This window comes from Myotis brandtii, unplaced genomic scaffold (genome assembly GCF_000412655.1).
Source record: "Myotis brandtii unplaced genomic scaffold, ASM41265v1 scaffold2204, whole genome shotgun sequence".
Taxonomy (NCBI): domain Eukaryota; kingdom Metazoa; phylum Chordata; class Mammalia; order Chiroptera; family Vespertilionidae; genus Myotis; species Myotis brandtii.
This window is the reverse complement of record NW_005358261.1, coordinates 405,450-422,054: the sequence shown is the minus strand read 5'-3', so window position 1 is coordinate 422,054 and position 16,605 is coordinate 405,450. Positions and strand designations below refer to the sequence as shown.

Here is a 16,605-nt window from a genome sequence, read left to right as displayed (position 1 = left end):
TATCAGTGTCACTTCTATGAATTATTCTACTTGTTTGACTTCAAGAACCTGTCTAAATTCAGAGAAAAAAAATGAAAAATCAAAGCAATCCTACAGGTAATTCAGGACAAGAAATATTTTCTTCTAAGGGCACATGGAAAGTGTCAATGCAATAATGAGGCATCACCTTCCATCTGCAGTTGCTTTAGGAGACATTTTCTCAACTGGTTACTTTATCCTAAATGATGAAACCTGCTTCTTTTCTTCCTTTGCAGTCCCAGCATCTGTCCAGGGAATAATTGCAGACAATGTATACAGCAGTCATTCCTTAATAGTAAGTTGGCAAAAAGCCGTTGGCATGGCAGAAAGATATGATATCCTACTTCTAAATGAAAATGGGATTCTTCTGAGTAACACATCAAAACCAGCCACCACGAAGCAGCACAAATTTGAAGACCTGACACCAGGAAAGAAATACAAGATACAGATCCTCACTGTCAGCGGAGGCCTCTTTAGCAAGGAAGCCCAGACGGAAGGCCGAACAGGTAATTCACACAGCCTGCTGTTTTGTGTGAGATATCTCCTTGTCTGCTATTCCTTGGGAACAGTAGCCTCAGAGGGATGAAGCAACATGGGGAGATCACATATATTTCTTGACACGTAAGAATGGAGACATGATCAACCACGTCCATGTCAGCTGGCCTGTGGACACAACTTTCAGCCCGCCGTACTCCAATTTAGATTTTTCATGAAAACTGTCTCTATTAGTTTCCTGTGGCTGCTAGAATAAATTACCACAAATTTAGCATCTTAAAACAACAACTTACTATATTATAGCTCTGGCGGTCGGGATCTGAAGATGGGTCTTATGGGGCTGAAATCAAGGTGTTAGCAGGGTTGTGTTTCTTCTATAGACTTTAGGGGAGAATCTATTCCTGCCCTTATCTCTTCTAGAGGTCACTCAGGTTCCTTGGCTCCTGGCTCCCTTTCAGCAGTGGTAATACCCCAACCTCTGTACCTGTCACCAGATCTCCTTCTTTACTCTTCTGCCTCCCTCTTCCATATTTGGCTCTTGGGATTACATTGGTCACCACCCAGATAACCCAGGATAAGTTCTCCATCTCAAGATCCTTAATTTAATCACATTCATAAAGTCCCTTTGGCCTGTCGGAGGAAAAAGAGGTCAGTATAGCTGGAGAAGAGTGAGTGAAAACACAGTGAGGCATGTAGTCAGAAAGTTAATTGGGGTCAAGAAACGATCACAGTTGTAGAAATCCTAAGGGTCAAAAGCGAAACTAATGCAAGGAGGCTGATGAAGAACAGTAGATATAGTCAAGAAATATTTCTACATGAGGTAAGATGGTACTTGGTGGCTAAGTGGAGTGCAGATGGAGGAACAGGAGATTCTGGAGTTCCTACCTGGCGTGTTTGGTAGAATATAGGCCAGTGATGGCGAACCTTTTGAGCTCGGCATGCCAGCATTTTGAAAAACCCTAACTTAACTCTGGTGCCGTGTCACATATAGAAATTTTTTGATATTTGCAACCATAGTAAAACAAAGACTTATATTTTTGATATTTATTTTATATATTTAAATGCCATTTAACAAAGAAAAATCAACCAAAAAAATGAGTTCGCGTGTCACCTCTGACACACGTGTCATAGGTTCGCCATCACTGATTTATAGGCCATGAATTTAGATGAGAGAAGCAAAAGGAGGGAGTTCCAAGGAGGAATATACAGGATTCCGTTTTGGACTGAGTTTGAGATGTCTGAATGACTTTCATAGGGAGGTGATTATTGGTAATTGAAAATATGGGTCCCAGCTCAGAAAAGTGAGAGATAGAGATTTGGATAAAAATTCTAATTAAATCCATATCTTAGTCTGTTCAAGCTGCTATAACAAAAATACCATAATCTGAGTGGCTTAAACAACAAATACTTCTTTCTCACAGTTCTGGAGGCTGGAAGTCTGAGATCAAAGCACCAGTAGATTGGGTATATGGTGAGGGCTCACTTTCTGGTTTATAGATGGCACTTTCTCATTGTGTCCTCACATGATGAAAAGAGGAAAGAGCTCTCTGAGGCTTCTTTTTAGGGCACTAATTCTGTTCATGTGGGCATCACCCTCATGACCTCATCATCTCCCAATGGCTCTACCTCTTAATACCATCACCTTGGGGGTTAGGTTTCAACATACTACTTTGGGGGAACACAAACATTCAGACCATAGTAATTCATAAAGTGAATGAGGATGATTGCTTAGCTATTGTTATAAGATATGAAGGGGATAGAGGATAGAACCATGGACAGCACCAACTTTTAAGTGCCTGACATAAGGAGAAGAAGGAAGCAAAAGAGCCTGAGAAGGTGTTTGCAGTGGAGGGAAAAGAACTCAGGAAAGACTGAGACAAATGTCCTGGTCTGTTTCCACCTGCATCTGAAGACTTCTGTGGAATCAGGAAGCATCTGCGCCAACAGTGTCAAAGCTGGTGACTTCTGTTGGCATTTGATTGCTTTCACCAACAGGTAGCACTAAATGGGATTGCAAAATCCTAATGTAAACTTTTTAAAAAATAGTTTGGACTTTTCTCTTGCTTCTCTTTCTTATATCCCTGATTCGAATTTCCTCTTTCTGTCTGCCTTTCCCTTTCTTTCCCACCAGTCTTTCCTTCCCACAATCCTTCCCTCTCATGGTCATTTCCTAGCTCTCAGATGGCATTCAGAGACAGTTTTGTGTGTGTGTGTGTGTGTGTGTGTGTGTGTGTGTGTGTGTGTGTGTGTGTGTTTTATCTCTGACATAGCTCTTAAAATTAGAAAGACATTTAGTCACACAGGTCAGATTAACATTTATTATATACCCCCCTCAAAAAAATATATTTGAAGATACTTTCCCATTACTGAGTTCCTTGTTCTTTTGTGGTTTTGTTTTTAAAATGAACAGTTTCAGCATCAATAATTAGATGTATGTATTTACTTTAATGTCTCCATGAAGTCAATATTTGTTAAAGGCAGGAACCATATGTTTTGAACTATTGCTTGAGTGAACCCATCCAGGTGCCACGCTAGGCTGTGTCAGGGACATGCCAAAACTCAGTCTCACTCTCTTGCTCCTCGACTTTTCCAGTGCCAGCAGCTGTCACCAACCTGAGGATCACAGAGAACTCCACCAGACACCTGTCCTTCACCTGGACCACCTCAGAGGGAGAGCTCAACTGGTACAACATCTTTCTGTACAACCCAGATCGAACTCTTCAGGACAGAGCTCAAGTTGACCCACAAGTCCAGAGCTTTTCTTTCCAGAACTTACTGCAAGGTCGAATGTACAAAATGGTGATAGTAACTCACAGTGGGGAGCTGTCTAATGAGTCTTTCATATTCGGAAGAACAGGTAAGACCAGGATCCACGCACTAAGGAATAGCAGGGAATTTATCACAATAGTCGCTATTCTACCCAGGATATAACTTTATATGAAATTTGTGACCTTCAGGCTTTCTGACCCTAAGTCAGACCTTTGATTATAGTTTTTGCACTGCCTTCTGCTCGGTTGCCTCCACTTGTTTACCTCATAGGTTGATGAAAAATGAATCTCGTTCCTCTACTTCCAAGAGGGTTATTTATAATCCAAGCTGTGCCCTTAATCTTTCCACAAGACATAGATGGAGTAGAGGGCAGGTCCCGAGAAGGACAACTACAAATGGGACCAATAAACAAAGACTGCTGGGAATCAAAACCACAGCACTGGATGAAGTGAACAACAAGAGTTCCAGGAAAACGAGAGGGAGAAACATCTCTCTGGGCTGCAAATAGGAATCTGGACCTTCTCTTGTTCCATAATTTGAGCCTATTCTCTCATTTTTCTATTCAAAATCATTTTTCATTTGACATTAGTTTTTGTTGTTGTGTCCAAAGCACTGGGCTCAAGTCTGGAACATGACAGTGAACAAGAGAGATGACACCCCTCACCTCATTGAGCTCTACATTAGTGGATGGTGAGGGGTGGGGGACAGCAGATTTTAAAGGGAGATGATTTTGGAACACCTGAAATTCTATGAAGAGGATAAACAGTACGACGTTGTGACAGAGAACAACTTGGCAAGACAAGAAACTAGACAGAGCAGGCATTTCAGCTGAAACCTGAGGGCAGTCATGTGAAGAGCACATTCCAGGCGCCCAACGGAAGTCCTACATTTGTCTTTTGAAGGGAATGAAACGGGGCAGCAGATAAGCCTAAACCGTGAATAGACTTGCCTACATGTTACCATTTCCAGGGCAGTCTATGCTCTGCACGTTAATGCTTCCAGTTCCTCTAACTAGAGACAACAGTCTTCATTCTTCAAGGGATGATGACACTCAAATACCCTTGGTACAGGTGCCAGCATAACCAACTTATATAAAGGTAGAAGCAACTGTTAATAAAGATATTGGTGAGAAAGAGCATGCGAGTACTGAGAACCTAAAAGCTGGAGAGGAAGTGGAGACTCAGAGAGGGACGTTATGGTACGGCGGCCACAGTGACATGGGCCTGACTGCAAGGGCTGGGACCTTCTGTGAACACTTTTAGGGCCTTTTACAAGTTCAGGTATAAGCTGCTTGACCAGTTTTAATTAATCATTTCTGAAGATTTCATTTTATATGTCCATTGAGGTTCATGTGGCAAGCATACAAAAGTCGCCACCTGTTGTGTTTTGTTCTATTTAAATTTGTACCACATTCTCCTAAACCTGAGTGAGCTGAGATGTAGGCAAGGTCTGACTGTACAGTAGGAGCTATTCACCCATATGCCCAATGCAGCTCATGTTTTCACCTGTGGGCCAAAATGCCTTTGTTTCTGTTTTGCTTTTGGTAAGGGCTTTCCCTCTGTTTCAGTCCCAGCCTCTGTGAGTAACCTCAAGGGATCCAATCGGAACATGACAGACAGTCTCTGGTTCAGCTGGAGTCCAGCCCCTGGGGACTTCGACTTCTATGAGCTGATTCTCTATAATCCCAATGGCACGAAGAAGGAAAACTGGAAAGAAAAGGACCTGACGGAGTGGCGTTTTCATGGCCTTGTTCCTGGAAGGAAGTACACCCTGTGTGTGGTAACTCATAGTGGAGAGCTCAGCAACAAGGTCACAGGGCAGAGCAGAACAGGTAAGAAGCCCAGTTGCCAATGGCCAAGTATTGGTGGGAAGTAGCTTCCAAAGACGTGTTTTGTTTTGCTTTGTTGTTGCTGCTGCTTTTAAATATATTTTTATTGATTTTAGAGAGAGAGGAAGGGAGACAGAGAGAGAGAGAGAAACATTGATGAGATCCATCGGCTGCCTCCTGCACACCCCCTACTGGGGCTGGAACCTGCAGCCTGGACATGTGCCCTGACTAGGAATCAAACCAGTGACCTCTTGGTACATAGGATGAAGCTCAACCCACTAAGCTATACCAGCCAGGGCCAAAGACATGTTTTAATTATGGTTTTAATAAGAAGAAACATAAGTAATAAGGATGTGCCATGTGCTAAACCCTGAACTGAGGGGGAAAGCACAATGGTACAGTGGATAAAGGAAACAGAGTTTGGTTAAAATGATCTAGGTCCTTAGCTTAACTCTGCCACTGACTTAAGTGAAACTGGGCAGGTCACTGAGCATCTCTAAGCCTCAATTTTTCTTGTCTGTAAAATGGGGATAATCACATACATCATCATTGTGTGGCTATGAGCAGTGCTTCCTAAATTTTTTTTTAATTTCTTAGACACACATAGACAACATTAATATACCTGTGTGCCAATCTGGGGTCAATGGACAGAGCCATCTGAAATTGGACATAATCTTGGACTTTAGTCCTCACAACTCAAAATATGATAGTATTAATACCTTTTCACACTTGTAACCCATTCAGGGCACACTCATTCTGGGCAGCACTCTGGTAAGGAAGCTCTGGCTATGAAAATGAAAGAAAATGTACATAAAACACTTGAGGACAGTGTCTTCCACATAGTAAAGCTCCTATTATTATATTATATTATTTCCTCCTACAAAGTACATTTAAGTATGTCTGACGTCGCTCAGCTATCTTATTGGCATATGTTCTGGCATAGAAGTGATTACATGATTTTTCATGCTCTTCTACATACAGCCCCAAGTCCTCCCAGTCTTATGTCATTTGCTGATGTTGCAAACACATCCTTGGCCATCACCTGGAAGGGGCCACCAGACTGGACAGACTATGACGACTTTGAGGTGCAGTGGCTACCCAGAGACGCAATCACGGTCTTCAACCCCTACAGCAACAGAAAATCAGAGGGACGCATCGTGTATGGTCTTCGTCCAGGGAGATCCTATCAGTTCAGTGTCAAGACTGTCAGCGGAGACTCCTGGAAAACCTACAGCAGACCAGTTTCTGGATCTGTGAGGACAAGTATGACATGTTTTCTTACTCTCGATTCTCAAATGGAATGAGGAGGAAGTATGTGTTACAACATGTAATTCCAACTGGGCTTGGTTTAAATCCACATTTTTACTTGGAATTGGTTAGATTGAATTCAGGCAGAATTGTCTATAGATTTGTTCATTTATTCATATACTAGCAACAATGAACAATAAAAAATCTCAGAGAGCTTACAATCAAGTGGGAGGCACCATCTTTAAAAGCAATTTCATTTGGGTGTGATGAAGGAAGCATTTGGCACTGTAGAAACCCATGTAGTGGCACTGACCCAATGCAAGGGAGCTTCCAGGAAGAAGAAACATCCAAATCAAAACCTAAGGAAAGAGTAAGATCCACCAGGTGGAGACGGGGAAAGAAGTGGAGAATATTCCAGGTAGAGAGACTAAAATATTCCAAGACCAGGAAGGAGAGAGGAATGGAAAGGAGTTTCATTGGCAAGAGCATAAAAGGTGCAATTAGGAGAATCAGGTCATCAAATGTCTTGTGAGCCATTGTAACGACTTTGAACTTTATCCTCAATCAATCAGAGCCACTGAAGAATTTTTGGCCAAGATGTCATAATCAGATTTGTACTTTAGAAAGCCACTCTGGGTACAGTGTAAAGAATAGGTTAAAAGGGGCAAACTAGAAGCAGAGGGATCGGTTAGGACATATTGTTATAAAACCTGAAGAGAAAAACATTTTAACAGTGAAATATGTATCAGTTTCTTCTCAAAGGCATTTTGGGATCAATGAACTAACCTGAAAGAAACAAAGGTTTTTCAGAATAGGAACCTCAATTCAAGTATTTATTTTTCAATAATACCTAGTAAATGTAGTTTCTCAGATCAGATAGTGGTTATTGAGAAAATACCTAGCTGGAAATTAGAAATTTATGCAAGTAGTTGTTTTGTTTATTCAACAAACATGAGTGCTATAACAATTATCATTTGTGCTCCATATTGTATCCAAAGACCACATTCAAGAGAAATATGTGAAGAAAAACTAACAGGTTTTGCTTATAGCAAGCTGGGGGTGGGTTTTCAGTGGTTTGCTGTGGCTGTGTGATTGAATCACAGGTGCGCAGTTAAGAGCTCAGTAGAGGCTGGGTCCGATCACATCTGGAGTATTGTGTTCCGTCCCGGATGCTAGAGTTTAAGAGTGGCATTTACCAACTGGGGCATGCCCACGAGGAGAGCAACCAGCATTCAGAGGGATCTGGCGCTGAATTTTATGAGGAATGGCTGATGGAACTTTGAGGATTTCATTAGTTAGGGTTGGGTTTGGCTATGGGTAACAGAAACCCCAAAATAAGAGTATTAAGCAAAATAGAAGCTTATCATCATTCTCCTATAAATCACTCCAGTAGCCAGTTACTCACAAATAAGCTCCAGCCATGGTGAATAACTGGTCTTTCAGGGTCAACCACCTTCCCACTCCTCCCAGCCCCACCCTTGGCACCTGGGTGCATGGTTTCTCTGTCTAAAATGCCCTTCCTGGTATCTGGACGAGTTGTCATCTTTGCCAGAGGCCTTTGCTAACTCCTGCCCACCACTAGCGCCAGCAGCAAAAAGGTGTCTGTCACCACACAGCATCTTCTTTTTCCATTTCTTCTGGAACAGTCTCCTTTCTGCCTTGTATTATGGCTATTTTGGAGTCCTCTCCCTTCCTAGAGGTTAAGGCTAATGTCGTATTCACCTCTCCACTGTTCATAGACCCTAGAAGAGCACCTTGCACATAGTAGGCACTCATTTCTTAGTGAATGGGAGCGGGACCTGAGTCTTGGAAGGCAGGTGGGATTTACAGGTGAAAAGGAGGAGAGAGAAGGAACTGAGGGAAGAGGTGGAAGCCAGTTTCCATATTATCCTTTGTGCGAATAATCAGAGTTATGGGTTAGGCAGGATGTCTTTAGGTCTCAGCTCTGATTTGGTTTGAAAGGAGTTCCAACGTTTAACAAGCAGTTAATGTTTGAAAAGACACAGTTATTGCTTGTCTCAAATGCCAGTTCTTTTGTGAGCTTTTTGATGGGTTGATGCTATTGATTATTGCCATCTGGGGATTGTTACTGTATTGTGTGCTGTGATCAATAGGACAATGAGATGGGCTTTTAACTTTTAATCTTTATGAAGGCTTTAACTCCTGGAATGAAATAAGGTGGTCTAGACTTAGGTTTCAAGTTCTATTCCAGAGCCTGAAGGCTCCTTGGAAATGTCTGGGGGATGCAAGGGAGGTCGTAGAGAGAGCACCCCAGTGTAGCACCCCTGAGCCCAATGCACACTTCAAACACAGACCAGAACTCCTCTGATTCTACAGACCAGGGAACTGAGAACTATTCTTTTTTAAATGGCCCCACTGCTAAAATTACAATTCGAAAATTACTTATCTAAATCATACAATTTCACTTTATAGATATATAAAGAATTAGAAATGGTAGGCATGCAACTGATTGGGGCAGCCTACAGAGTTTCTTATTAACCTCGACAGTCACTTAAGTGCTTTTCTTCCCGACTGAATCTTTTACTCATTGTTTTGTCATTCACAATAAGTAAGACCAGCTTCTCTTCACTGCGTCCCTACTGGGTCAGGCACTCTGTCTGGCAGAAGAAACCGAATGACCATAGCACAGGGGCCTGGGACAGAATGGTCTCCGTGCAGAACACAAGCAGTTTCGGTTCCATGGCATGTGAGCAGGGAAGGGCAGGCAGAAAATGGAAGAGGGGACAGAAGCCAGAGCCCAGAGGGTAACAGGCCAGCAATGCCATTTCTTAATTTCCTCATTTATTGAGCAATTTCTATACCAGCCACTATTCTAGGAGGCTGTGCATGCTTCAACTCATTGAATCATTACAGTCATCATATTATCTTATCTTCCCCACTTTACAGAGGGGCTCAGATGTATTAAGTAACTTGCCCAAGAGCGCACAGCTGGCAAATAGAATTTGAATTCAGGCAGGCCGAACTGCACTTCTGACCTCTCCTTTACTCTGCCTGACCCTCTATCTGACTTCTGACACTTCATTTTACTGCCCATGTGCACATTTGTGTTTCCAGTCACATTGGCATCTGGTGATTTTTTTTAAAGGAACAGCACTTTAACTTTTAATGTTTCTCAAAATAGGGTGTGGCAGGCAGACATTCCCTTGGAGGTCTATGAGAATGTTTTTTTCCTTGAAAAACAATCCAAATTAAGTTGGGGAATTATTTGTTTAGATCTCTGAGCTAGTTGGACCCAAAGAAGCTAAAAAAAAACAACAAAAAAACGTGTCTCACAGAGTTATGAAAAGTGTCCCTTCCTCTCTCTCCTTTAGAGCCAGACAAAATCCAAAACCTGCATTGCCGGCCTCAGAACTCCACGGCCATTGCCTGCTCTTGGATCCCTCCTGATTCTGACTTTGACGGGTATAGTATTGAATGCCGGAAAATGGACACTCAAGAAGTTGAGTTTTCCAGAAAGCTGGAGAAGGAAAAATCTCTGCTCAGTATTATGATGCTCGTGCCCCATAAGAGGTACCTGGTGTCCATCAAGGTGCAGTCAGCTGGCGTGACCAGTGAGGTGGTGGAAGACAGCACCATCACAATGATAGACCGTGAGTGTCCCCAGAGGTGTGCGTAGTCCTCTGTCCTGTTCGTCATTGCTGTTCACTTGCATACAACTCACTTCCACGTTAGCGTGTCTTGTCACTTAGAGGACCTAAAAGGCCTGGGAAATGGAAGCATTTCTCTGTGTAAGGTACCCTGCAGCAAATAAGCTAAAAGATCTGAAGGTCCCTAAATGAGTTAGCATTTACCGATACAGTTAGAGCGCTCATGGAGCTGCCTCTTTCATTATGTTTAATGTGCCTCTGGCACATCACTTCAGGCCTGCTCCCATTGGGAGAGGAGGGGTTTTCTTGATTACATACAGGCACATAAGTGCGTGCACACACACACACATAGAGAGAGAGAGAGAGAGAGAGAGAGAGAGGATGTATCAACACCTCACATATTGTTTCTGTGTAGAAGCAGAGTTGTGACCCTTCTTGCTTCTTCCTTCCTCAGGCCCTCCTCCTCCACCTCCGCACATCCGTGTGAATAAAAAGGACGTGCTAATTAGCAAATCTTCCATCAACTTTACTTTCAACTGCAGCTGGTTCAGTGACACCAATGGAGCTGTGAAGTACTTCACGGTGGTAGTGAGAGAGGCTGATGGTAAGTGAATTTCCTCAACTCCAAGATGCAGCATTGCTTTCTCAAAAGCCACTATGGGGATGCAGGGAGATGTAACAAAAAAACTGCTCAAAGGCTCTTTCAACAATAAAGCCTATTATCTGCTGGGTATAATTATTCAATGGGTGAATGATAATAATAAGCAACCACAACTGTAATAACCGTAACCATCAGTTACTGAGCCCATACTATGTGTCAGGCACTGTTGGAAGTGCATTGCATGTGCAGACTCATTCAATCTTCACTACTCATTCAGTCCTGTTCACTGCTCTTTTGGTCTGCCATTAAGCAGCAATATGCTATAACTGTCTTCCCCCGTCTCTGTCTCAAATACCCCCACCAGTCACATGTCCCAAACCACCCACCAATTCACAAAAATACTCAAAAGTTTGAGGGAGGAAAAAGATGATCATAAAAAGCATTCCTCCTTTCTCTACTGCATTTTCTTCAATGTATGTTTTATTCTCTAGTTCTTTCACCCTCAAATTATTCTGTGTCTACTTAATTCCTGTGGACTAGGCAAATACTAGGTAATAGTTGAAACAACATTCCATACAACCACCGAGTATGATCTTCAGAGATTACTATATACATCAGCATTTGTCAAAATACAGGAGTATTGTACATTGGTGTACACATGCCTGTAAGTGTATTTGCCATTGAGGTCTTGTGTGTTATTTCTCCAAAACAGATGTTTGTGTCTGGAACGGCATTGATATATTTTGCATGTTTTATGTTTTTCAAAAGTCTTTAAGGTCTGCACATGAGTTTCTTAAGCATCTTTGACAATTGTAACCCATCTGTGGGCAATGGGAAACTTTAAATCTGACAAAGGTTGGAGCTAAATAGTATTTTAGATAGCTAACCGTCCATGCACTTTTACATCTTATTTAATTGTATTAAATCTGGGTATGCATAATTAATTAAATAATTTCAAGGGTCAGTGGTGCATCCCAGATTTCTTTACACCTCATAACTGGAGATAAATTGAACTGTGCAGCGACTTTAGATTTAAGTGGGCTGCAGTGAAGGTGATGTTTTACTACGTGAATATAAGGCAGTGAAGAAGTCAGACCCCAGAAAGCAGCCTTGTGTTCTTCGGCAGGTGGGTTTCAGTTATTGATGCCCATGGAGAGCGGCGGTGCTCCCCTGATGATCTAAGATAACAATCCTGCTCATATAAGTGGCATTTATCGCGTATGCACGCATCCTAAAGGCCACTTTCCTTTTCAACTACTGCCAACAAGATAATATTTCCAAGATTCACTCATTTTGAGCAAATTTTATGAAACAAGAGTCCAGGATGCAATGAACCCCTACCATACCACTTCTTGAAATTCATTGTAAATAGTATGCGATCTCCATAATATTTATCTTCCTAATTATGCTTTCCTCCAGCCAACATCAAAACTGGTTTGCAGAGCCAAAACACACAGCAGGCTGGGTGGACAGGGGAAGAGTTCTGGGAAGTGATCGGCATGAGGGGCCAAATTTGAGCCAGGATTAAACTGTACTCAAGATAACAGTCCTGTACCCTGAGCAGTTATCAGCAGGGCGTGGCGCCTGGAACGTGCTGGTGGGGCGACTGCTCTGGCCTTGGATTTGATTTCTCTTATCTTTTTCCTATTTCCCAGGTCATAGGGATTTCCTTATTAGTTTAGCTACAATGATTATTGGCAAGCTTATTGAGTGGGTTGACTCTCACAATGGGGAGTGTTTAACTTTCTGGAGTTGTGGGCATGTTATCATTTGGTTTAATGAGATATCCTCTCACCCACACATTTTATTTGCAAGAAAAATGATGGCATATGTGTATATATATATATATCTTTGTTTATACACTATCGTTCATTTTAGAAAAAAATGAATTAAAATTATTTTCATTGGGAGAATTTCACAGCATCCTTCGAGATCACAAATGCTGGAAATGACCAGAGAGGGTGAGGAGTCAGCCTTAGAATCCTCAGTAGAAACCACTGAGGCCACAAGAAAGTCAGTCTTCACTGTGGGTTTTGTCCTCCAGGCAGTGATGAGCTGAAGCCGGAACAGCAGCACCCTCTGCCCTCCTACCTGGAGTACAGGCACAACGCTTCCATTCGCGTGTATCAGACCAATTATTTTGCCAGCAAATGTGCCGAAAGTCCTGACAGCAACTCCAAGAGTTTTAACATTAAGCTGGGAGCAGAGATGGAGAGCCTGGGTGGAAAATGTGATCCCAATCAGCTAAAATTCTGTGACGGACCGCTGAAGCCACGCACTGCCTACAGGTTAGATGTATTGCCGTCCTCTTGCTGGGAGGGATATGCTACATTACTAGGCGCTCGGCTGTCTGGGCCGCTGATGCACACAAGCTCCTGCAGATTAATCACCTACGTTACAAGAGTGCTCTATGTTTTACTGGGTAATTTATAAAAGTTGTGTTTCTGCCTCCATTCCCAGGGAATGTGTAAAAAGGACCTTGAACGTTGCGCAAAAGCTCTAATTCATTATGTGAAGAATTGAAGGTTCTTAACAGATTGTTCTTTCTCCTAAAACTTCCTGAGTACAAGCCAAATCAATTCTCAGGTTAACGATTGTGACCACGTCCAAGTAGAAAGATGGAGTGTAGGGAGACACAAGGAGTATGAGCTTTTAGCTTCCACTTTTAATGAGGACTCAGATTACACCGATTCATTTACCCTCTAAGGCAGGGGTCCTCAAACTTTTTAAACAGGGGGCCAGTTCACTGTCCCTCACACCGTTGGAGGGCCGGACTATAGTTTAAAAAAAACTATGAACAAATTCCTATGCACACTGCACATATCTTATCTTGAAGTAAAAAAACAAAACGGGAACAAATGCAATATTTGTATTTGCATGTGGCACGCAGGCCGTAGTTTGAGGACCCCTGGTCTAAGGCATAAAAAGATGAAAGTGCTCTCTGGTCCAGACAGAACTCTTGAAGGCGGAGGCCCCTGAATGATTGGGAACATCCCTTCCTCACCCTAAGAAGGCAGATTAAAGGGGCGGCTGCTTGGACCCAGGAAGCACTACTGCAGCCAGCAGCCCCTCCCAGCTGCAGGAACTGGCAGAAGTGCACAGCATCCCAAACCAGGGCCCTCAAGAGAAAGAGAACCTATAGATACAGGCATCCAAGATTGGCACTTCTGCAAGGGATGTACCTTCTCTGTTGTGTGTTCCCAGAGCTGATACTAACCAATAGGGCCGCCAATCAGGTTCTCCGTGGGCAGTGTCTATTCTTGTTGGCCAGTGCCCTGGTATGTTGACTCATATTTTGAGTATCGCCCCTGAGTCAGCTTCAAAAGGAGACAGTGACCTGACGTCACACCTGAGAGCGCTCTTTTTTTTTTTTTTTAATCCTCACCTGAGGATATTTTTTCCATTGCTTTTCAGAGAGAGAGTGGAAGGGAGGGAGCGGGGGAGAGAGAGAGAGAGATACATAGACTGGTTGCCTCCCACACTCGCCCTGACCGGGGGGATGGGGAGCAAACCCACACCTCAGGGATGTGCCCTTGACCAGGACTCGAACCTGAGACCCTCTGGTGTGCAGGCCGATGCTCCAGCCACTGAGCAACATCAGCCAGGGCCTGAGAGCCCTCTTAGCTCCTTCCTCGCATCAACTAAGGAAGGCCAGTGGTTTTCTTCCTGAAACAGAGCGCTCACTTTGGGCAGGAACTCTGTGGAGTTACCTCTGCCCAGGACTCACCACAAAGATGATATTGCCACCCTAGCCAAGATTTGCACCTCCAGAGCAAACTTACTAGTGATGTTTACTTCAGGAAGAGACCATTATAAGTTTATCTGAAGGAGGTGAGATCTCGGACAGAGCAAAGGAGAAATGCGAGAGATCAGAACGCTGGCATCCTTCAGGTCCTATAAGAATCAAGAGTGTCTGAGCTCCTTAGACACTTGGGCTCAAGGACACAGCAAAAGCCTCCCAGGGGCCATTTTCTCTTTGTGAGGAGGAAAGGTGAGGCTGTTTTTGTTTGTTTGCTTGTTTGCTTTTTTGAGAGAGGAGAGAAAATGACTCATCACTACATTTCAGAGAGAGAACAAGAAGCTATAGACAGTTTGCATCTAGACCAGAGCCTGCCAGGCTCCCGGCACATTCCTTCCTGCCCATAGCAGCTGCCACAGGGCTGCCATTTTTTGGTCATTAGCCTTATAAACAGTATTTCAGTTCTTTAACCCTCATGTTTTCATTACAGAACATTGCAGAGTGGTCCTGGGGAACAGATCAAACCTAGTCACGTGCCTTCTAGATTAAGGTCTTCCAGTGATCCCTGTTCACCCCACAGCCTTCCAGAGCAGGGCACACAAAGTCCTCACCTTCTCCCCTCCCACATTCCTCGTCAACGTTGTCTCTCACCATTTTCCCAAGTATACCCTACCCTTTTCTATTCCTCACTCCTCAGAGTTCTCTTGAACATGACATGGCTCTCTTTGACCTGAGGCTTTGCACATTCTTTTCGCTCTATCTAGGATGCTGCCAATCCCTTGTTTGGCAGCTGAATTCCTTCAGACAGTTCAAAAGCCAGCTCAACCTTCAGCCAGCCCCATGCCCCCCTTGTCAATGCACTGCTGGGCAGTTGTACCCTCAGCTCCATTTCCACAGCACCCAGTCCTGACATTCTTCTAATCAACCCTCCGGTTACCAGTGACTTTAAATCCTTTGTTTAATCACCTACCCTCTTTACTACATTGAGAGAGCTCACAGTCTAATGGAGGAGACAGATGTGATGTTGGTGATGAAACAATATGACAAGTACCAGGCACAAAAAAAGCATTTATTAAATGTTTAGGAGTCAAGATATACTCCTAAAAAGTTACACATTCTTAATCTAGTGTAATCAACTCATGCGGTAGATATTTGTTTGCTAGGACATAACTCTCCTCTATTTCTCCAATGTGCACTTGGTTCAGTCCTGTGGAAAGCATGCCACAGTAGTGCTTGATGAGAGGAGGCCTAGCCTTTCAGAATGCATGGGAGAACCCTATGCTAAGTGGCCTCCTGCGAGGGGTGGCTGAGCCCTAGCCCCCGGGAGTCAGTGTTCTGCCTTCTCAAGATGATAGTCACCACGGTGACCTTCAATGCTGTCAGGCACCTTTTTCCCAAAAAGAATAGGTGGACAGGAAGAGACATGGAAAAAGAAACATTATGATTGAAAAGAAATTGGAAAACACTCGGTTTAGCTGACACACAAGCTTATTATGTCAGTACATGTAATGTGTTCCCATTCATTTGGGTTCATATTATTCGGTTGTATAATTAGCACGGTTCCATGTGGGAAGAGAAAGGGCAGAGCATGATGGGTGAGAGGTAGTTTGGAGGTTAGGAAAGTGCTGATCTGGTTTTGTTTCTATTCTAAATAGAATAGCAATGTGACCACAATTGGGTAGTCAGCTTCTCTTGACCTCATTTTTCTCAAATGAAGGAAACTAAACCACATGATCTCTAACTTTGTGCTGTGGAATTTTCTGATTCTGGACACAGTTAAACTTGAAATAATTACTATCAGATATCTATTCATTAAAATAATCTTACTCTATTATTAAATTGATCCTGCTGATCATATATTCACTACAGGGTGCCTCCTCTCTGAAAGTCCCTGGGCCGGGTGTGGTAGGGAAAATATGGAAATAGGGACAGAGGATTAAGGTGGAGGGAACAGAGTGAGTCAAAGTGCAGAAGCAAAAACACAGATTGTTTAGAGAAGAGCAAGTAGTCCAGGTTCAAGCAGGGCTGGAGGCATGAGTTAGAAGGAGGGGACAGAGGATCAGAACAATGTTTCCTGGCCTGTTACTACTTCAGCATTATTACAGGATGTGCCCAGATACTTTGGGGTTCAACAAATCTAGCCTTTTTAAAAAGGAAAAAATGAATCCTCCATTCATTTTCATAGGGTTTAAATTAACACTAGAGAAGGTTTTTCTATAGCAACCAAGCCTTATACTTTATTTATTTACTAGAGGCCTGGTGCACAAATTTCGGGCCCTGGGGGGGGGGGGTGTCCCTC

At 43.1% G+C, this 16,605-nt stretch overlaps 1 protein-coding gene across 1 annotated transcript in view; it reads left to right on the top strand.

Moving 5' to 3' along the window:
• PTPRB (protein tyrosine phosphatase, receptor type, B) overlaps positions 1-16,605 on the top strand; it is a 109,558-nt gene that overhangs the window by 63,181 nt on the left and 29,772 nt on the right. The window contains exons 15-21 of the mRNA XM_005866112.2: positions 255-524; positions 3,107-3,370; positions 4,850-5,113; positions 6,092-6,373; positions 9,691-9,969; positions 10,421-10,570; positions 12,612-12,855. Of these exons, the coding sequence (XP_005866174.1) occupies positions 255-524; positions 3,107-3,370; positions 4,850-5,113; positions 6,092-6,373; positions 9,691-9,969; positions 10,421-10,570; positions 12,612-12,855 (1,753 nt within the window). The remainder of the gene's footprint in view (positions 1-254; positions 525-3,106; positions 3,371-4,849; positions 5,114-6,091; positions 6,374-9,690; positions 9,970-10,420; positions 10,571-12,611; positions 12,856-16,605) is intronic.